Raw genomic sequence first — 21,093 nt, forward strand, 5'->3', positions numbered from 1 at the left:
GCCCTCCACCCCGTCAGACTGGAGTGCCTGTAGCCTGTGGGCCCTGGGCTAATCACACCCATTTAGCCAAGGCTGGCAATGACTCAGCCTCCAGAGCTTGCTGGTCCCAGGGATTTTATAGACACAATCATTTTCATTTCCTCTGAATACTGATAGGAGGGTTTCTGGGTCTTAAGTGTTTTCTCTGTTAGCCACTAATTAAGGAACTGCATTTAGAGATCCTGCCCCCTGTGCTTCAGGCAGCATTCTGTCCATGTGTTGGGTTTTGTCCTTTGCTATAGATTTCCCTCTGACCTTTTTCTGAAGCAAAGTGCAGCTGTTCCAGTGCTGTAGGTTTGAGATAATCTCACATCTCAATGCTCCCATTTCTCTTTATTCACCATGACATGATTTTTAATGTCACTGCATGCAATGTTATGGCAAAGTTGTGAATGGCCAGCTGCTTCTCCCTGCAAGAGCAGGGCAATTTTACAGGTTCATTTCTTTATTCCCCTTAAGTGTGTTGCTAACATTTCCCCATCATATTTTTACCTTCACTTTGATTGTTTTAAGCCTTTGAGCCTACTTGCACAGTAGGTTTTTTTTATCCTGTGAGGTCAAATAACTGTTAACTATTAACTCACATCAAAATAATCTTATTATTGAGTAGTAGACTCATAACTGTATGATTCCTCTCCTCTCCTCTCCTCTCCTCTCCTCTCCTCTCCTCTCCTCTCCTCTCCTCTCCTCTCCTCTCCTCTCCTCTCCTCTCCTCTCCTCTCCTCTCCTCTCCTCTCCTCTCCTCTCCTCTCCTCTCCTCTCCTCTCCTCTCCTCTCCTCTCCTCTCCTCTCCTCTCCTCTCCTCTCCTCTCCCCTCCCCTCCCCTCCCCTCCCCTCCCCTCCCCTCCCCTCCCCTCCCCTCCCCTCCCTCTCCCCTCCCCTCCCCTCCCTCTCCCTCTCCCTCTCCCTTTAAAATAAGTATGACTAGTCTAACAATTAATGTTTGATGAAAAGAAAGAAATATCACAAAGGATAAAAGACATGGAATCTACCTGCAACATGAATGAGCAAAAATGGAAGTGGAAAGTGACATTGAGGAGAAAGTGTATCTCAGTTTAGTCTTTTATTTTGTGTTTTCCCAATGCTATTGCACAAACTGTATTTTAGTTTTCTCTTCATCCTTCATCCTCCACATATTTATGTGGTGTTGTCAAGACCCACCACATCAGTGAGACTAAAATGTTCCAGTGCTTTACTGCAGAGCTAAGATATGATGCAAAACAAATATAATTCTTAGTGAGGCATCAGAATGAGACTCTGCATCCTTCATATGTTGTTTGCTACTTACAAACAGTAATGTGAGTACTTGTCTTTAGGATTTTACATTCAGTGTATGCAGTGTCCAGTGTAAATGCTACAGAACAGAGTCTGAGGGTGGGGAAAAAAGTGAATTATATCAAATTCTACTAAATGTGTATAATTTTCTTCGTGGTTTGCAAGCAGTTCAGAAATTGTGTTTGCATAAATTCGAGGGTCAGGGGCCATCTATTTGTTTTGGACCTTCTGTCATGGTTTTTTTCTCCCCAGCCATTTATCCTGTGCTTACACAGAGATTGAGGAAAAAAGTATTTAGATTGGAGAGAGAGAAGTCTTTGGAGTAGAAAACAACTCATCCACCTCCTTGTATTGGTATAACATTGGGGATTTTTTCTGAAGTGGGCATGCAAATCATGGCAGGGATAATTTAGGCATTTTTAGCACATACTGGACTGGTTAAGTTCCCTAACAGTGTAAAAGGATATTTTCATGTATTTTAGAGGTGGAAATATAGGAATGGTAAAAGCTGGAATTTAGCTTAAGGCATGTTAGAAATTGGGGAAAATATGTCACATTAGTTGGTATGTGTTGATAATTCTCCAGTAATTTTTAACCAGTACAGTTAATGGAATTTCAGACAATTATAAAAAAGGATTAAAAGGACAAACATTTCTCTCTCTTTCCTTTTTTTACCTTTTTCCTAATTAAGGATAAAGCCAGCCAGCAGAAATACATCAAAAGCACCTTTTTTAGCTGTTTATTTTTCCTACACGGGTTAAAAAATTAAATTTACGGGTAGTAATCTCTTATATAAAACTTTTTCCTGTCTGTTGTTGTTTACCACATTGACAGAACTGTTTATCCCTTGAGCCTTCTGTGCTGCAGGGCCCTTGGGCAGGGAGCTTGGAGAGCTGGGTTTTGTCACAAACCAATTCTTTCTGTGTCCTTTCCCTGGACTGTGCTCTTCCCTGCAGCTGGCAGGGAAGGAGATGGATCAAGACACAGTTGGTGAGATCCTGCTCTAGCAAGCAGAGGAGGGAAAAGTCTGTCCTCCAATAAAGAATTAACGTATTTTTTTTCCCAGAGAGTGACATGTTGCAACATTTTAGTGCAATGGTCATCTATTCTTATGAGCTCCACAGAGAAACTGCCCTTTCTTACAAAGGCACTAATGCTGCAAATAGTGGAATGCTTAGATTTTGATTGGCTTCAGGGAGGATTGACATGCACATGGACATGTAAATGAGAAAAAATTCAAATGTAATCCAATATGAATCAAAACCTGCTGAGCTACTCTTCTAATTTTTTTTTGTTTTGATACAGAGGTTACCTCATTTTTATGTAATTACTTTGTACAATGCATCCTTCAATACTGTGTGTGTATAGAAAGTGTATGGAAAACACAGCATTTCTCTGATTTGGTGATATCATTTCCTTTCTTTCTCACTATGGCTTTACAATACAAACTTCCTTTTCCTTTCTATATGGATAAATTTCTCACTGCACTTATTCCTTCTTATTGCAGCAGTCTAATGCTCTTATCTCTTGCTCTTTTGCACTTCCTTAAAGAACTCCCCAGAAGGCTCTGACAGAAAATGGACATATTTAAATGTTCCTGAAGCAGATGGTGATACTGTGAGTTCTCCTGAATCCTCTGCTCTAGCTTTTTTTAAAAGTTTCTCTTTCCTTTCTCCCTTTTTGTTGAAGACTGTAGCTGTGTGTCTTGCAAGGCTCCTATATGTCAGAATTTAGGTGGTTATATGTTTTGGTTTTGGAGCAATCTTGTTCAATGACTCAAAAGAAGAAAATGTGCACCAGATTTCTCAAATGCTTTTGATTCTGGCATTGTGCATATTTCTCCAGTTTTCTTTAAAAAATATTCAGTTCTTTACTAATTGTAAACTTCTGGAAGAGGGAATCCTAATAGCAGTACTCTGCATTTTATGAATGTGAAGGAAGAGGGATTGAGGGAAAAAAATGTGATATTAATAATAAAATTTTTTGACTTTGCAAAATTTGCAACAATGGGGTGGGGGTTGAATTTTGCTAATTATTTTAGAATTGTTAATGAGAGACAGGTTCCACTTTAAATAAATATGGTTTTATACTATATCCATTATGGGAAGCATCCTTCTAAGTTTTCCTAAGGGCTCTGTCAGTAGTTGTCTTATGAGACTCAGTAAAAATGAGGTGATCAGCTGAGCCAGAGAAGTGATATTTTAAATTTTTCTTTTTTTCTGTTTGGAACTTACATGAACTTGAAATTTATGTAGCCTGTCTGCTCTTCAGTTCATACATTAATTAAAAGGTGGTGATTTAGATTTAGTCACATTTATAAATAGGTTTGAGTCTTGCATGGAAAAACATCTGTCTAGACATTTAAACTACTATTAACTACAGTTCTTATTCCCTGTACATCAAATCATGGCAATTCTATTTTATGATATACCTGTTTCCATAGCAAGTCCTAAAAAGTCTGACAAAATTGCAAGGCTGTAGCTTTATGTAGGGGAAAAAAAAAAAAAAAAAAAAGGCAGATTTTGGAGAAGAGGAATGTGTTTCAGCCTCTGAGCCCTTTTTCTGTTCCCCTCCAGACGAGCATTAACAGCATGATGAGTGTGTACAGTGAAACTGGTGACTATGGCAACGTGAAGGTCAGCGGTGAAATCCTCCTCAATATCAACTACATCTACAAAACAGGTGCCCTCAACATCCTGGTGAGGGGCTGCAGGAACCTGGCCATTGCAGACGAGAGGAAGCACAGAACTGACCCGTAAGCGAGAAAAGAATTCCCCTGAGCTCTGAGCTCTGCTGGGGCGTCCCCACCACATCCACCCTGACTGGGACCAGGGCTTGGGGTCCAAGCCTGGGCATTCACAGGACACAGCTGCTACAAGCAGAATTTTGTTGGGTTTGGGTTCCCTGTGGGAAGGGCAATATGTGCCTCTTCTGGGGAAACAGTAAGGTTATTTAAATTACCAACCTGTTTGATAGTAAAAGGGAAAAAAAAATAGAAATGAAAGAATAGGCAAGCAGCCTTGAATTTCTTTTTACTTCTATTATCAAAACTGAAGTATATGAGAGGAGTGACGTTCTGGAGGCAAGGATTAATGGAAATAACTTTGTTTTCATGTGCTCATAGATGTACTTGGCAAGCACCACGTTTTCTGAGTTTCTCACTGTTTTCAGTGTAGTATGTAACCTGTTTCATCAGAAAGTATTAATTAGTGTCTCTAATCATGATTAATCTATGGTATATGAACCATGAAGTTTGTAATGATCTTGTATTTGTAGTGTATATTTTGTCACATATGACCACTTGGTAATCATATATGGCAAAAGGGAAATTGTTTGGAAAGCTTGTTGCATTTCTGAGGACAAATAAATTAATTTAGCTCTGCAGTTTTTTTATTCTGCTCTCATCTGACACCACGATGTTCAGGTAAAGGCCACACCTCTCCATGTTTTGCATTTTCTCTGTTATTAGTCTACACTCTTTACACTGCAAAAATTAATTTCCTCCTAAGCTATTGATGCAGCAATGCCAGGTCTTTGCTCAAACTCATTTTCTACTCCTTGCTAATATTTCTCTCCCTGCCCTGCAGATATGTCAAAGCCTACCTTCTGCCTGATAAGTCCCGCCAAAGCAAGCGCAAGACCAAAATTAAAAGCAACAGCACCAACCCAGAATTTAATGAGACACTAAAGGTGAGAACAGTCTCCTTCTCAGGCTCTGATGAATGTTTCACTTGTGCTCACAGGTTTTTTCTAGATGTCTTCCAGTACAGGGATTAGAATTTGGAACAGATGCCTCTAAAAGGAAGGTGTTTAAGGAAAAGCATTTAGTAAACCTATGAGTTGCAATTTCTGGCTTTCAGCATTAAGGAAGGTTAAGGTTTTGTTTGGTTCTCCCCTTAACAATTAAAAATTCTATTAGTTTCCATAGATCTGTTTCAAAACTGTTGATGTTCCCATCTAGCTGAGCTTAGAGATGTTCAAAGCACCTTAAAGATTTATATGTCTGATGCTAAAATAAAGCCAGATTAGAACTTCCTGTCTAACTGATTTTGAAGAGAAATAACATTTTCCAGTAAGATCTGAGTTCTTTTGGTAGCTTTAACTTATTTCTAAAGCAGAACTTACTTTGAGAAGAAAATGTCAGCAACTGCTTCACTATTTGTCTTCTTAAAAACCTGTGGTGAAGTTCATTTTCTGTTGTGATGGGCTTGATGCCCTTGAGGACACAGTGCCCACAGCTGTCTCCTTCCTTGCCCTTTACCCACCCCCACTGGAGAGGCAGAACTCTTCTGAGCTCCTCACAACTCACCTCCCTGGCCCTGTGCTGCAGGTGGGAATGCTGCCCCATCACTGCCTCTGGCACCTTGACCTCAAGGCTCCTGATCACTCCCTTTCCTTCCAATTCAAAAGAGTTATCCAGCAGGCTCATTAAACCTGAAACTCTGTAGTTTCTTCTGAAATATATATATATTTAATTTTAGTTATGTTTTAAATAAGTTTCCTATAATAGAGGCCGGTGTACTTGGCTTAGCCTGGCTACAAAACCATTTTGGAGGTGCACACTCAGTCTGGCCACGCTGCTTGCCAAGAGAGAACCTTTTGACAACCTCATTTTTAAATAGTATAGAGTAAACTTAAGGCTTGCCTGTACCAGGAAAAAATAAAATATTAGACTTTATTTATCAAGTAATATAGCACTAAACATAATGGCTGGGCATAGAAGTTTCTCAAAAATACAGATTGTAACAAAAGGGGGTTACTTGAAATGTGCATAGATAAGGAAGAGTTGTTCGTTCCAACTGAAAATCCTGTTTTAAAAAAAAGAAGAGAGAAAGAATTAAATCTGTCTTGTATCTTCCCTCTTTGGCTTTTACTCCATTCTTGCAGAATATGAGGTTTCTCACAGTTGGCACCTAGGGTTAGGCATTATAGATATATCTGTTCATAATTAGTCAACTGACTTGACTATTTCAGTTTTTGGAGAGTATTTGTCCACATCCAGATATTGTTCCTGATGTAAAAATAAGACATCTGGGGGTCTTCAGCTAACACTCAAAGGGTGAATGGCATGGAAATAATGGGCTTTTTGCTAAAAGTAAAGTGGGAACAGCCAGAATTCCAGATGTTTATAATTTTATGTGTATTTGCTAGGCTATGATGTGAGTTTTTTAATAGTTTTGATATATTAATAGCTAGAGATGAATTTTTTAGCTTTCATTTGAAACCAAAAAATGGTTTCTGATAGACTCTATGCATGCCTTGCAGATGCTGCTGTACATGTTTTCAGAACAATTTTTTGTTATCTGCAATGAAAAAATTTGAAATGAGAGGATGCTCAGTGTTCAGCAGACTCTCTTTAGAGGTGAAAGAACCAGTGGGGTTTCTTCTTTTTGTCAACCTAGAGGTTAATCTGCTTTTTTTACAAAAACTTGTAGGGAATTAACAGGATCATATTTTTAAGCATCCTAATTTACTTCATAGCCATAAATACCCAGTAAATAATAAAAAAACCATAGTAGTGATAGTAGCATAAATTATCACTGGATGTATACAGCAGGGAAAGATTTCACATTAGCATTCTGAGCTTTCTGGCTACATCAATCTTATTTGCAAGGAAAACAAATCTCTTTCATGCTCCATTTGTTAACTGCTGTGGGCTTTGTGAAACTGAGCTAGAGCCATAAAAGTGGAAAAGTGGAAAATATGATTTCTGCTTATTCTGGGAGTTTCTTTTTCTCTTTTTCTGTTGGTAGTATGTCATCAGTCACTCACAGCTGGAAACCAGGACCCTCCAGCTTTCTGTCTGGCACTATGACAGGTTTGGACGCAACAGCTTCCTTGGGGAAGTGGAAATTCCGTTTGATTCCTGGAACTTTGAAAATCAGGGCGATGAGTGGTTTGTGCTCCAGCCCAAGGTAAGGATTTCCAGGACTGGTGAAAGTGCTGGGCAGAAAATTTAGCAAGAGTTAGTTACTTTTTCCTTTGGAACTTGTTTATAAAGCAAGACTTTATAAGTGTCTGTTATGACAATAAATAAAAAAATTACTTGTTCTTAATTCAGTAAAAGCTTACTGGTTTTAAAATCTTCTTGAAAATTTCATATATGATTCGCTACTTTAAAAAAAGAATAATAAAAGAGCTTTTAAATAAACCTTCATCCTGTAATAAACTCCAATTACAAAATGACCTAGTAAATACATTAATTTTTTAAAACAGCACATAAAACAAAGAACTTTCCTATCATTCACCCTACCCAACCCTTAAAAGGATATTAAAGAAAAAAGCCTTTATTTTTTTTCCAGTTCAAAGTGCTTTATACCTTTCAGATGTGTCAAAACAACTTCTTAATCTCTCCTTCACCTTAACTAGAAAGGCACAAGATAAGGCTTCTCTGCCAGAAAATGAACTGGTCTGTGAAACAGAGCATGCCCTGGACTTAGTGAGGGATAGGGTGACTTCTGTGCCCAGGGCTCCCCTGCTCTGGCAAAGGTGTTTCTTTTTGAAGAGATTCAAAGAGCTTTGTAAACTAGAGGATTAAAGGCTTCTGTCTTGCTTGCTCCTGCAGCAGCCATAATCCTCAGGAGTTCCAGGGGTTTAGACTGACATTTAAGAAAGTGTATTTTTCTAATTGCAAAAAAAAATACAAGAAGTGCATCTAATATTGTCAAGATTTTCTGGATGATTTGGTTTTTCTATGTTCATTGCATTTAAAGAAACAATAATATCTTTTGGGTTTCAGGAGAGTGTGTTTAATTTTTTCCTTTCTATCAGGTGGGAGATGGATCTGTTTGCTCTGTAATTAATTTCTAGGTAATTTCTTTTAATCCTGGGAAAATAACCAAAAAAGTCATGAAGCTCTCCTGCTCAGGAAAACATATGAGGCACTAAGCAGTTCAACCAGTCCAGCTGGTATCTGATTATTTCCAAACCCATTAAAAGGATTTTTAAATTACTTCTTTTACTGTCAAAGAAAGCAAACACAGAATTTGTCTTGTCTGCCTCCTAAGTTGTTGCCAATAATGTTTCTAAACTTAAAACCCTGCTAAATTTTTTGATCAACAAGGATGATATTTTAAAAAAAAAAATCAATTATTGCTTTTTGAATTGACAAAAAAATGAGGCACTGGTCCATATCCACACAAAATACACATTGTTCACACATTGTTCTCCTATATAGACTGCCTGATAGAGACAGGAATGAAGAAATGGCAATCGAACATTTCTGGGATTTATTACAGTGTTTTGTTTGTTTTATCATGAATCATTTCGCTGCTTTAGTGAAAAGGTTGGAGACTTGAAGACGTGTTTCTTCTATGAGCATTGAGAGATCTGTTTACCAGAGGAGTGTGGTTAAGTCAGAAAAAATAGAGAAAATTTTTCTGTGGCTAAAGAGGGGACAGAGTCCAGAGTCATGGTATGGGGGAGAGGCTGACAATTTTTTTTTCTGACTTTAGGACTTACACCATTGCTTGTCCACTAGTAGAATTAAATAAAAAATAACCCTTGATGCCTTTTATGGGAAACTTGATCCTAAATGTCCTTAGTTTAGGCCATAAGTGAGCTGCCAGACTGGCAAAATATTCCACAGATGCTTTCTACAGGTTTTCTTTACTCCTTTGTTGTAGCAGCTGGCACTGGACACTGTGAGACAGGACTGTTTTCCTCAGCAGCAGCACTGCCTGTGTTGCTCTCAAAATGCCTCAAAGTCACAAAAGGGCCCTATTGCCATGACTAAAATTGCTTTGTTCTCTGTCCCATCCTTGGGTGCAGACTCAGCCCCAGTGAACGTGGCCAGTGCCTCAGCCTGGAGTCTGAGATGAAGGCAGTGCTGAGTCTCTGCACACACCCTATGAATTCCTGGTGGGGTTTGGTTGCTTGTTTCCTCTTGGTAACAGAATTTTGGCCTTCATGGGGTGTCAGGAAACAAGCTGAATACATCTCACAGAGATGCAGTCACAGGTCAGACATTCCTCTCTAAACAGTTCTTTAAAGGCTTCTGTGCTACCTCTGTGTGCCTCTCCCTTTATCCACGTCCTTTGTCCCTCTAAGGAAATCAGAAGATTTGCTCATTTGTACCCAAACCTAAGCACTGAAGCATGCACAGAAATCACATCACAGAATCCCAGGAAGGTTTGGGTTTGAGGTGACCTTGAAGATCATCCCATTCCAATCCCCTGCCATGGGCAGGGACATCTCTGGGCCAGGCTACTGAGAGCATCTGAGTAGTCCCACCTCCATCAGTGGAGTTAGATCTCTTTTCAAAATGTAGTTTCCAGCTTCTTACAATGTGAATGGAAGTTCAGCACCTTGCCAGCGAAGGCTTAATATTATTTTAACAAGGATGGATTAAAGAGCATTGGTTGCATTCTTCTGGGTAAGATTTAAGCATTTATATAGAAAGATGTAGAAATGCAGAAATAGTAGCTGTGTAGAAAAGGAATATAGCACTGGGAATAACAGTTTTTAAGACGTTTTTATGTATCAAAGCTGCAGTCTGCTCTCCTTCACCTTTGTTCCCCTCACATCTATTCAAAGAGTGACTCAGGAGTTACTTCTCTAAAATACATGAAACTAATTACATTTTAAACCCTGACTGGAGGAAATAGGGGCTGAATATCAGCTTAAAACAGTTACAGCTTATACACTCAGAAATAAGTTTCAGGGTATTTTTTGCTGCTGTTTTTTTTTCACTTGCTCATGCTACATAAATCTCTCCTCCGTGTGCTCACTGAACAGTGTCTAATGCCATATGAGTTTATTTTTCTGAGAGCTTGCATTCCCTAGCTCAGAAAGTTTTCTAAAGTGTGATTGCCTCAAATTTGGAATGTCTAATGATCTGAAAGTGGGCTGGTACATCTTGATGTGTTTGAGAAGTGTTTAAAACACTATATGGAAGTATTGAAATATTTCAACAGAATTAAAATCAAAAGAAGAAGGTGAATGAGTAACCTTGGCTGGATTTCTGGTTGATTTGTTTGTTTTCTCTTCAGGTGGAGATTGTGACAGATTTTGGCCTTCAATACAAAGGAGAATTGACAGTGGTTTTACGTTATATTCCCCCAGACAGAAACCTAATGCTTCCTCTGGGGCAATTTCAAGGTAAAAAAAATATTCATAATGATGATTTTAAAAAAAATGTATGATGATGATGTATTACAAAGCCTCACTTAGGGTGAAGTAATGGGTGAAGATCGAAATCAAACCTTAATATGCTCATTTATAAAATCATAGAATGTGAAGGGATTGGAATGGACCTGAAAGGCCATCTAGTCCCAATCCCCCTGCCATGAACAGGGACACCTTCCACTAGACGAGGTTGCTCAAGGCCTCATCCAACCTGGTTTCAATAGTCATGTGTAGAAATTCTGAACCATGTGAATGTTTCTTTTACTTCATCCTTTTCTCCTAAACTGAACTTAAGGAGAGAGAAAGGAAGAGGAATATGCAGTCAATGGTTGATGCATGGCTCTGATTTCATTTAGAAAAAGATCCAGACATTAAGTAATATGATCAAGGGCAGCCACAGAGAAATAAATTGTCTGTATTGTAGTCTGAGAGTTCTTTTTTCAGCTAGTTATATACAGTGTTTAGCTGATCAAGTAATAGACTTCACTTAGTTCTTCATGCTCAATTCACCTTAATCTGCCTCCTCATTTTCAGCCTTTTTCCCCACTGCTTTTCCTCTGCTCAGTCTTACTGTATTGCTGCTGCCATTTAGTAAAATCTTATTGGAGTTCTTTAGAGGAAGCCATTATTTTCATCAGCAATGAACAAGGGAAAAGAGTTATTATATCTTTGCATTGTATTAACATGAGGAACAGCAATGCTTCGAAGTGAGAGCAATCACTGGGTAGCACCTGAGTGCACATGGATATGCCAGATGCAGATATATCACTGTCCTAGTGACAGCATGGCTTGTTAGCATTTGCATTTGATAGGTTAGATTTCTTTCTTTTCCTTTCTTCTTTTATGACAGATGATATTCCCTCTATAGTAGTAAAGTTTACTCAAGGTTTGCTCTCTTAGAAGCTGATTGTTATCAGCTCAGTCCAGATGCAGTCTGCATTTTTAAAAATGAGTACATTTTAACATCACTCCTGATTTTCTTTCCCTGCTGTTTTCAGCCTGAATCAGTGTGTACAATCTGTGCTGCTAAGAGCTCCTCAGAACCTGCAGCAGCTGCAAGTGCCCGTGTCCTTGTGCTGCTGTTTGGGAGCACTGTGGTCTCTGAGCAGCAGTGCAGCCCCACACACAGGGTACAGCTGGCTTATTTCTGACTTTAGGCTTTGGGACAGAGGGTTTATGGCTTCCTTTGTGGTCCAGGGCTGCCTTAACATCAGCAATGGAAGTGGATTCTGAAAAGAGGGCAGGATTCATTGAGCATGCAGGTTTTTGTGCTCAGTATAGCAATCCTCAAATGCTTACATTGGGACAGGACTTCAGATAGAGCATGTTGTTGTGTCCTGCAAGGAGTAGCTAATAAGTCCTTGGTCAAGTTCTTTATCAAATATGGAGTGATTTTCTCCCTCTGCCTTAATAAGGAATGCTTTAATCCCATTGCAATAAATTGCTTTTAAAAATCTAGCCAAGACAATTCACATATCCAAATCAGTCTTACAGTGTATATTTGAGTTCTGATTGTAATTTTTCAACTTTGCTCTATGCTTAGGAAAGAGAGGCTTCAAAAAAGGAAAAAAAGGAGATTCTTATCTGCCATCTGGAGGCATATTAGAAGTCCTTATCAAAGAAGCAAAGAATTTAACAGCAGTGAAATCAGGAGGCACATCTGATACTTTTGTGAAAGGGTTTGTGGGTTTTTTTTTTCCTTTTCTTTTTGTAATGACTGCACTGGATCTAATTTAAGATTTGTGTCATATACCTATAAGCTATGGCTACACAAGAATTTTACATAGTATGACAATATATGTGTATTTTTAAAATATGCAGTATTTTGTGTTGGACACTGAAAATCCAAACTACACAGAATGCTTGTGTTTGAAAAAAAATGAGCATAATCCTGCCTCTCTCATTATAATGGATTTCTCATCAATGTAGGCTAAGCATTATAAATGTTACATTTAGGAAATAATGGATATCTTAAAACATTTTGCTTTGTTAGTTTTTGCTCTGAATGCTAGTTTTCAGGCTGCTGATTTTTAGATATGTTCCAATTCATAGTAATGGGTGGAGTGTTGTTACTAAATGGGGTCCACAGGAAACATCCTGTCTTTAATTCCCTGGTGGAACTTAGAATTTATCTTGATCTTCTGGTGTGCTTAAAACTATCACTCAGCACATGCATTTTAAGCAGAAAAAGTAATTTTCATTTCCTTCTGGACAATCTCTTCTTGTGCCTTGAGAGGGACACTGGACAAGATGGCATTCTAGCCAAAGTTTTTATGACTCAGTCTATATTTAGCCTCACTGGAACAAAAAGTTTGTGGTTGAGACTTGGGGCAAGAAGACCTAATTCCAATATCTGCTTGTGGTAACTGACATTGTAGGTATGAGATTAAAGGGAGTACAAATGCAAAATAAGCATTGAGGTAAATGCTTAACTTAATACCAGTGGGGAGATCTGAGCATCTACATGATTGTTATATATTGTGAACACTATGTGAAAATCCATTTCCATATTCATTTCCCCTTTCCTTATCTCCCAGATACCTGCTTCCAGATGACAGCAAAGCTACAAAACACAAAACTCCTATAGTCAAAAAGAGTGTGAACCCCCAGTGGAATCACACCTTTGCCTTTAGTGGCTTGAATTCCAGGGACATACGGAATGTCTGCTTGGAACTGACTGTGTGGGACAAGGAGTCACTCTCCAGTAATATTTTTCTGGGAGGTGTCCGTTTGAGCACTGGAAATGGTAAGGTCCCATCTGAGTCAGGTTGTTTTTCTTATTCTGCTCTCCTCTTTCCTTACCCCACATGATTCATGTGTATGAAGGACAGAAATGTTACTGAGTGTTTTGAAAATATATGGTAAGTTGTGGGATTTGAAAACAGAGAAAAGGCAACATGTAGATAATCTGTAGATTATTTAGTTCATTCCTCCACTGAATGAGGCACAAAAATTATGTGCCCATTTGTATTTCTGCACAAAGAACTGTGAATACCTTGGGAAGCATTCCTCAGCATCACAGTGAGAAGGAGTCAAATACTTCTGCCCCAGCAGCAGCCTTTCTGCTGATGGTGGTGTGAGCTGGAAGAGGTGTGAATCTGCTCCTCCTGTGTTGGGAAAAAGTTTGTGGTGCAGTGTGGAGAGGTTTGTGAGGCTCTGCCCGAGTGCCTGAAGGAGTTCAATGACAAATGATGCTCTCCAGGAGCTATCTGTTTTCAGTCCAACTCCCTGTACAGGTGGAAGTGTAAAGTGCTTGTAATTTCTCTTGTACACTGTTGTAGTAAACGAGCAGTGATGTTATCCAGCTGCTTCCTAAAACAGCAAATTCCCTCATGTTTCTGCAATTGTCAGGTGTAAGCAATGGCAAGGAGGTTGACTGGATGGACTCTCAAGGGGAAGAGCAGCACCTCTGGCAGAAGATGATTGACAGTCCGGGAGTTGCAGTGGAAGGAGTGTTAATGCTGAGGTCCAGCATGGGCAAACGCAGACTCTGAAAGACTTGAACTACTGGGGGTGCCACAGGTACTCCTGGCTTCAGTGGTGTCCAGGCTCTTGTCACTTTGCCCATTTGAACATCAGAAGGGTTGTAGCCTTTGCCTTGGAAATTAAGGCTCTGAGTGAGATTTTAATGCATTCTGCACTTTCATGCACGTTTCTTACCCAGGCTTCTTGTGTGAAATGTTTCTCCCGAAGGCAGTGAGACCTGGACCTTGTACAGAGATCAGAGTGGCTTTCTCTGTCCCTCCTGCTGGCTGATGTGCAGCTGATGAACATTCTGCCTGAGCGCTGCTCAGAGTGAGCAATTCTCCCACTGGTCTTTTACTGAGTAATGCCAGGTTGATGAATCTCCTTCTGGCTCAGAGATGGCCCAGAAAGCAGCAGTGGCACAGCACAAGCAGATTCAGAGTGAATCTGTGCTTTGGTGTTTGTAAATTAAGAAGCCATAATGTCATAAAGGACAACAAACAGTGTTTCTTTATCATGTTGGGCTGTGCAGTAGAGCAGCACAACAGGCTTGGGACCAAAACCCAACCAAGCAGGGCCAATGCAGTGTGTTGCACCCTAGAAACAGGCAGCAGTGAGCTGGTGGGCAGTGCTGGTGTCCCGGCATCCTCTGGGTATTTTAATGCATGTGTATAAAAGACAGACTCGGTTCAATGTAATCAAAGAGCCTCTAACGAAAATGAATCATAACAAATCCTCAGTTTCCAGAACTACATGATGCTACAGTGCTTTTCATTCAGCTGACAGCTCTAGCCAAGACCTTCTGCTGTCATTGAACAGAGGGAGTATGTCCACATGCCAGTCCCCATCTGATGTGCCACTGAGACCAGACACATGCCAGGTTTGGACAGAGTTAGCTAAAACTTGATTCAACAGATTGTATAGAACAGAATGGGATTAAAGCACACGCCAAAATGATTTGCATAGCTGTAAAATCTTCTCTGAATGGGGTGCCATTCAGGCCCATGAACATTATTTATAATCCAAGTAGGACATTTCTCCTGAACATCCCCCAGGGGATTTAGTGATGAGTGGGTGTTGGCCAATGCAATCATTAATCTTATAAACCGTGACAATTGTTCAACAGTAATTCTGTGATTGCTCAAGGTTTAAGACCAAGGAAGATCAGGAAACTGAGTGAACAGCATTTCTTCTGAATTTCCACAATCAGAACACAGCTTTCTATTTGCACTGGTACATACATCTATAGCTATTCCTACATTTTGATTTTCCCCCCAAAGTTTATTGCAAGAAATTTAGATTGAACAACAGAATATGAACTGAAAGCTAAGCAACTACAGCTGGAGATTTTGACATCTGTAGTTGTCCTAGTGCAAAATTAACTGCATGTATTTAGAGCTGAATTCAAAACCTTAAAATGTAACATTAATTCTATTCTTTTTAAGATATTTTATTCTGTTTTTTGTTGGAGTGACTGGAAACTGCAGGGAAGTTTACAGCCAGTCTTCTAAAATAATAGTATTATTGGATAAAAAAGTATTTATTTGTGTTGAAAACAGTGGTTTTAATAAAATTATTTGTTTCTTTATTCATAAGTTATTTCAAAATTCTGATATGACTTTTAAAAGTCCCTGGAGGTACTGCTTGCCCAGTTGGAGACTCACCATTTTCAGAAACTACCGAGTCATCTTTGAAAACAAAAATTCTGTGACAGAATCTCAGATTGGGAACCAAACATCAGTGGTTACTCAAGAAAAGTGACTTTTCCTTCTTTATCTTTCTTTATTTTCTTCTGAAATTCAACTCAAATTGTGCAGTGAGAGAAGTCTAGTTTGGTTTTTAGCTGACATTTAATTTATCTGGCCAAAATAATTCTGTCATTCATTCAATTCTGTGCTGCAGATGCTGTGAGCTGATAAATTAGAGCACAAATATCAAGCACACGAAATTTTATGACCTTTTTCTTATCACAATAGTCTGTCTTTAAGTATTAAGTTATTTTTTTATCAGTATCTTCCAAAGTGAAACCAAACCTAACTTTTGACACCTAAACTACCTCTCTAACAGAATTTTTTTGAGTTGTCTTTGTTGTTTGTACTACAAATCTGAACTTATTTTGGGAATAATAATGTTACACTGATGTGTAGGCACAAAATTCAGGTTTTTTCTTTTCTAGAAGTTGTTTCAAACAGATAAACTCGTTGAATCTAAAGAAAATGGTTCTTTGAGGTAAAATTCCCAGCTCAGGTCGTAGAGGAACATTAGTCTGTTTAATGGTTCGCTTTGATTAATTTTGATGGTGAAAATGGCAAAAATAATAACAAAAAAATTCCCCCAAGTTGGACCTTGGAATGGGCATGTTTTCATTTGGGAATGAAAAACTGGGAAAACTTAAAATAATTTAAATTTACTTTTGCATGGAGCATAAGCGTTCGCCTAATTTTTGAATGGTACTTCCAAACCTTCTGTGCATGAAGATTTTAGCTAAACCACATCTTGCTTTGAAACTAAACAGATTTGTATTTTACTGCTTCAACTCCTGCCCATTTTGGTCCCAAGGTAGAGTTTGATGAATGGTCTCATCTGGGCAGTGTCACCCAGCACACACATGGGTTTTAAGCTCTGTCTTTTCCTTCCAAAGGGCCAAAATGTCACTGTGAGCCCACACCTGAAATTACAGGCTGGGCTGTGAGCAGGCTGAGTTCAGCCTCTGGGAGGAATTCTGGCCAAGGGGGTGGCCTTTGCTGTTTGTGGGTTTGGGGTAGAACAGGGAAATCACCTTCTGGGTTGCAGGGACAGCTCTGCAGCACGGTGTTGATATAAAAGGTGTCACACTCACCAGAGCCTCGGGGAGATGACGAGCATCAGATAAACACTGGAGCAAATTGGAAAGTTTTGCTGTTCTCTGATGCTATCAGCTCATTTGTAGGAATCATCTGATTTATGGAAAATGTCACATTTAATTATGTCTCTCATCTCTTTGTTCTCTTCTTCTGTAAAGATGGTTTATGGTTTGGAAAAAGCACAAGATGATTAACTGCAGATGTGATTTCTTCTTTCCCGGATATTTGAATTAATTGCCCATAATTGTGTGTCATCATGTACTGTGTGTTACCAGGCTGAACAAAAAAGACAGAAAGCCAGGAATTAGACCAAAGCTTTCCTTTTCTATCTGTGTTTATTGGTATTGAAGGTGCATGAATGGTTTATTCAAAGCTAATTTTTAGGAGGAAATAGCCACGATTTTAACATTGATTCATAAACTGCTGGTCTGAGTAAACAGATACGTTTCTGAAGGCTTTTCCTACAGATCTGAACAACTGAAGCTGCGACAGTGGAGAAGAAATCTCCTCTGTGGTGGGTGTAGAAAATGTGTTATAAAACACATCTTACTCTGCTACATATTTTTCTAGCAAGGTTTGTGATTAAATTCTGAGGGTTCAACCCATTAAAGAAGAATAAAAGTGCAACTTTTGCTGGAAAAGGTCAAGTTGTGCCAGTAAACATTTGTACAGACAGCACCAATAGCTATCAAAAAGAGCTGATGCCAAGGGCTTTCCTGCCAACAGATTTTGGTATCCAACCCTGCTCTCTGGTGGTTTTGTCTATCAGCTGTATGAGGACTTTAGGTTTCTAAACCTTGCGTATAAATAAAATAGATAAAATAGAAATGTCCTTCCTATCTCCTCTACCTCCACCATGTTACACTTGAGTGAGATGAGAGGAAAGCTGCAAAGACTGAGGGCTGCTGTTGCCATCTTCCTGTGCTAATCCAAGTGCCACTGCCCTCCTTGGATGCCTTTCAGATGCCACATTTTCATCCTTTTATTCCAGCTGTAATGGTTTATGAGAGAAAGTACTGGGATGGTGAGCATGTTTTGATCATGGTACATTAGACTGGAAGATTTTTCTTCTGTGCCTCTTACAATGAAGATTATGCTGAGGCAGCATGAATGAAGCATTTTTATATATTAATTTTTGATTTTTCTTTTCCTGACTTTGAAACCCTGCTAAATGCAATTATTCTAAGTTCTACTCTGCAAAATATCAACTCAACAGCAGAGCAGCCTTTCAGCATCCACTGGTCTTAATTGATAAGGAGAAGGAACAGCAGGGTTGCATTTTAATCTGGCATAATTTTGACTTCCTGATGGCTCTGCACATTGCCCAGCTTCAGGGATGTAAAGTTTGCAGTTTGCTCTGTAGCATCAATGAAGAGAAAAGCTGTGTGGGTCTCTTACACCTTTGGAGAAGAGATCAGAGTCCTGTTTCCACAGCTGTCTTGTTCGTGGGCTCACACAAGATGATAAGAGTTGGACCTGAATCTTTGCAAGGGTCTCTCTTCCCTTCACACCCCACCTTTGGTTCAGCAGCCCTGACCAGAAGGTTCTCCCTGGACACTGATCCCCAGTATCTGGGAGGAGGCAGCAAGCAGGAGTAATGGGAGAGCCCCACTTATTTTCCTCCCTGTGAGGTTAAGACTGAAATTTTCCTTTGCTAACATACAGTATTGATTTTCTTTGACAGAAAAAAAAAAAAGTATCTTCTGAGAGCTGACCCATGCACTTTATAAACTTTTTTTAAAACTAATTAGTTGCCGTTTTATTTCTTACCCCCAGAAATGTTAACATTTGAGAACCCTAGAGAAATAATGGTGAATTCCAGAACATGATGCAGACTTTTATTTGCAGCAATGCCCTTTACCATAGCTCAGCAGGAGATGCTGAGCAGCACACTAACAGAACCTCACCACTGTGCCCATGAATTTCCTCCCTGATGATTTCATGTTTGCAAATGCTGTTTAATAAGTGATAATAATACAGTGTTAATTATACTGTGTATATTGACACTGGACACTGAATCTCAGCTTGCTTTTTAGGTGATGTTTTAGGTTGCTTTTGAAACTCACCCTGGCATCTTGACCTTTTATTTAGATTATTTATTTCAACAATTCAACTTTGTGGCAGTAACATTTACACGTCCGTGTGCTACTGCTCCTGACAGCTCTCTGTATATTTCTGAGAATAGTTCTAATTGTTGAGGTTTGCCTAAAGCCAAGCACAGTCATTTGTTGCAGCAATTAGAAAATGTCACATATCCCTCGTGCTGCCTTTGCTCTGCTTAAAATCTGTTGCTAGCAATTTGTTTAATTATTCTGGTGGACATGAACAGCAGTAGCAGCAAATGGCATTGCAGTATGTTAAGCTCTGCCCAAATTGAGACAAAGCAATGTTTTCTGCCGAGAACATTTTTGTACTGTGCATTGTACATTGTTTTGTGGACAAAGATGGCTGGTAAGACAATTGCAGCTGTTGTCAAGATTCCTGTTATGTCTTTTAAATTAAAATACTGAAATGTTGCTGTGTCTTTGTCTCTCCTGAAATGAATTACAGGAAACTATGTCCCCCAGGAATATCCCATGTTATCTCACTGCAGTAAAGATGTCACTTAAATGTGATGACTAATGCAAAGGGCCCGGCATGTCTTCAGAGGTGGGACTCCATTGAAGGTGCCTCTGTCTCTCCTTTTTTTTTTTTTTCTTAAAAGCACTTAAAGTGTAGAAATTAAGCTATTTTTTTATTTCATAAGCATTAAATCTGATTTCTTTTAAATATCCAATTCTAAGGAAAAGGGCTCTCTTCCACCTTGCTATAAAATTATTTTACATGCATATTAACTCTGCCTGTTCACCAGGTCCCCCCTCCATCTCTGAATCTCCTGCCTCTTCCCTAGTTCAAGGTCCTGCCCACCTGAAAATCCAGGTATGTTCAAAATGCATATTTTCTGCAATTTCTGGTCCTGAATTATTTTTAAATTATTATTATAAGAATAATCAACACGCATTCAACCCCTCTTTTTACACTTTCAGCAGAGCTGTGCTCACTGAGGGCTCTATTACATCCTGTGGTTCTCCAGCTCTTGCTGTGCCTTCCCAGTGAGAAAGGAGACAAACCCTGCTCTGGGCTCTGGGCTTGTGCTGCCTCTGCTCCCTCTGGGGCAGCCTGAAAGCCTCAGTTCCTGTGCCCAGGTTAAGGGGAGACCAGCTCAGCAGGGCTCAGTGGTCTCTTGGTGTGGTTTGGTGTCTTTTGCCCTCACTCTTGTCTAGCTCATCCCTGTGCTGGTTCTGGCCTTTATGGGGAGCTCAGACACCCAAAAACTGGAAGGCAGCTGCAGGCAGGGAAAAGCCCTCCTGCCACTTCTCTGCTCTCTGTACCTTTGCTCAGGACTGTACACAAGGACTTGCTTGTGTGTCTGGAAGACACCTCTGTCACTCCTGTGCAACTGAACTGTAGTTCCTCCTCCCCTTCTCTTTGAGGTGACAGATGACAAATTCTCCTTGTAAATACTGAAATATGTGCCATCCTAATTATTGAAATTCAGATTTTGGTTACTTTCTGGCTGCGTGGGTGGCAATGGGAGACATTTTGGTAACTAGATACGCACTAGCACATTCTGCATTCCCATTTGTTCCCTCCGTGTTTCACAGAGCAGGCAGCAGCTGGCTCACTGCTTGAAAGAGAAAAAAAAAGCATGTGCTCTCATCAGCTGTCCCATGTCCTCACTGGCTCCTCTAGCCCAGGCAGCCTTGCTGCTCTCTGCCTTCAGGCATCTGCAGGCGCTTTCCCACTCTTCCCTTCACCAAGCTCCCATAATAATATCTTCCAGCCACAAATGGGGGGAGAGAAATGGGCAGCAGCTACATGGCCAAGAGGAGCTGTGCCACCTCCTGACACCATGAAGCACTCACTCCCTTTTCACTTTCTGGGGGTGTACAGCAGGAACAGAGACTCTGGTGAGTGGCTGGAAGCGATCAAGCACTGAGATTGCACAGCCTGAGCTCTATTATTCCCCCACCTCCATTTAAAAAGGGTGTTGTGATCGTAACAGTATTCAAATATACTCCAGGTTACTCTTTAGCCTCTGCATTTTCATTAATTCTGTGATGCAGACTGACTCATGCTCTTATGTAAGTACTGAGCTGTAATGAAGTCCCATGTTGTGGTTGTTTAGTGCAGAGCTGTAAAGGATCACTGGTGTTTTCATTTAAACACAACACTTTCTGTCCCAGAGGGCTTTGAACTTGAAGAATAGGGATGTGCAACTTCAAATTTTGTCTCTCTTCTGCAGCTGTAAAGGAGGTGTGTGACAGCAGGGGTTGTTCTCATCTAATTAGGTGGATTATTGGGT

The 21,093-nt window shown here is 39.8% G+C and overlaps 1 protein-coding gene across 5 annotated transcripts in view; it reads left to right on the plus strand.

Annotated features, from left to right (window-relative positions):
• The window catches only part of SYTL5 (synaptotagmin like 5), a 79,842-nt gene extending 60,578 nt beyond the window's left edge, over positions 1-19,264 (plus strand). For 4 of the 5 annotated variants that reach the window (XM_033053535.2, XM_033053537.2, XM_033053536.2 and 1 more), the window contains 8 exons: positions 2,866-2,931; positions 3,891-4,069; positions 4,902-5,004; positions 7,068-7,229; positions 10,305-10,413; positions 11,984-12,119; positions 12,978-13,186; positions 13,792-19,264. In XM_033053535.2, the coding sequence (XP_032909426.1) occupies positions 2,866-2,931; positions 3,891-4,069; positions 4,902-5,004; positions 7,068-7,229; positions 10,305-10,413; positions 11,984-12,119; positions 12,978-13,186; positions 13,792-13,934 (1,107 nt within the window). In that variant the 3' untranslated portion in view covers positions 13,935-19,264. The remainder of the gene's footprint in view (positions 1-2,865; positions 2,932-3,890; positions 4,070-4,901; positions 5,005-7,067; positions 7,230-10,304; positions 10,414-11,983; positions 12,120-12,977; positions 13,187-13,791) is intronic. The other variant, XM_033053539.2, reaches the window with a different exon arrangement.
• The last annotated feature ends 1,829 nt before the right edge of the window (positions 19,265-21,093 follow it).

Source organism: Catharus ustulatus, chromosome 2 (assembly GCF_009819885.2).
Source record: "Catharus ustulatus isolate bCatUst1 chromosome 2, bCatUst1.pri.v2, whole genome shotgun sequence".
In the NCBI taxonomy this organism is placed as follows: Eukaryota; Metazoa; Chordata; class Aves; order Passeriformes; family Turdidae; genus Catharus; species Catharus ustulatus.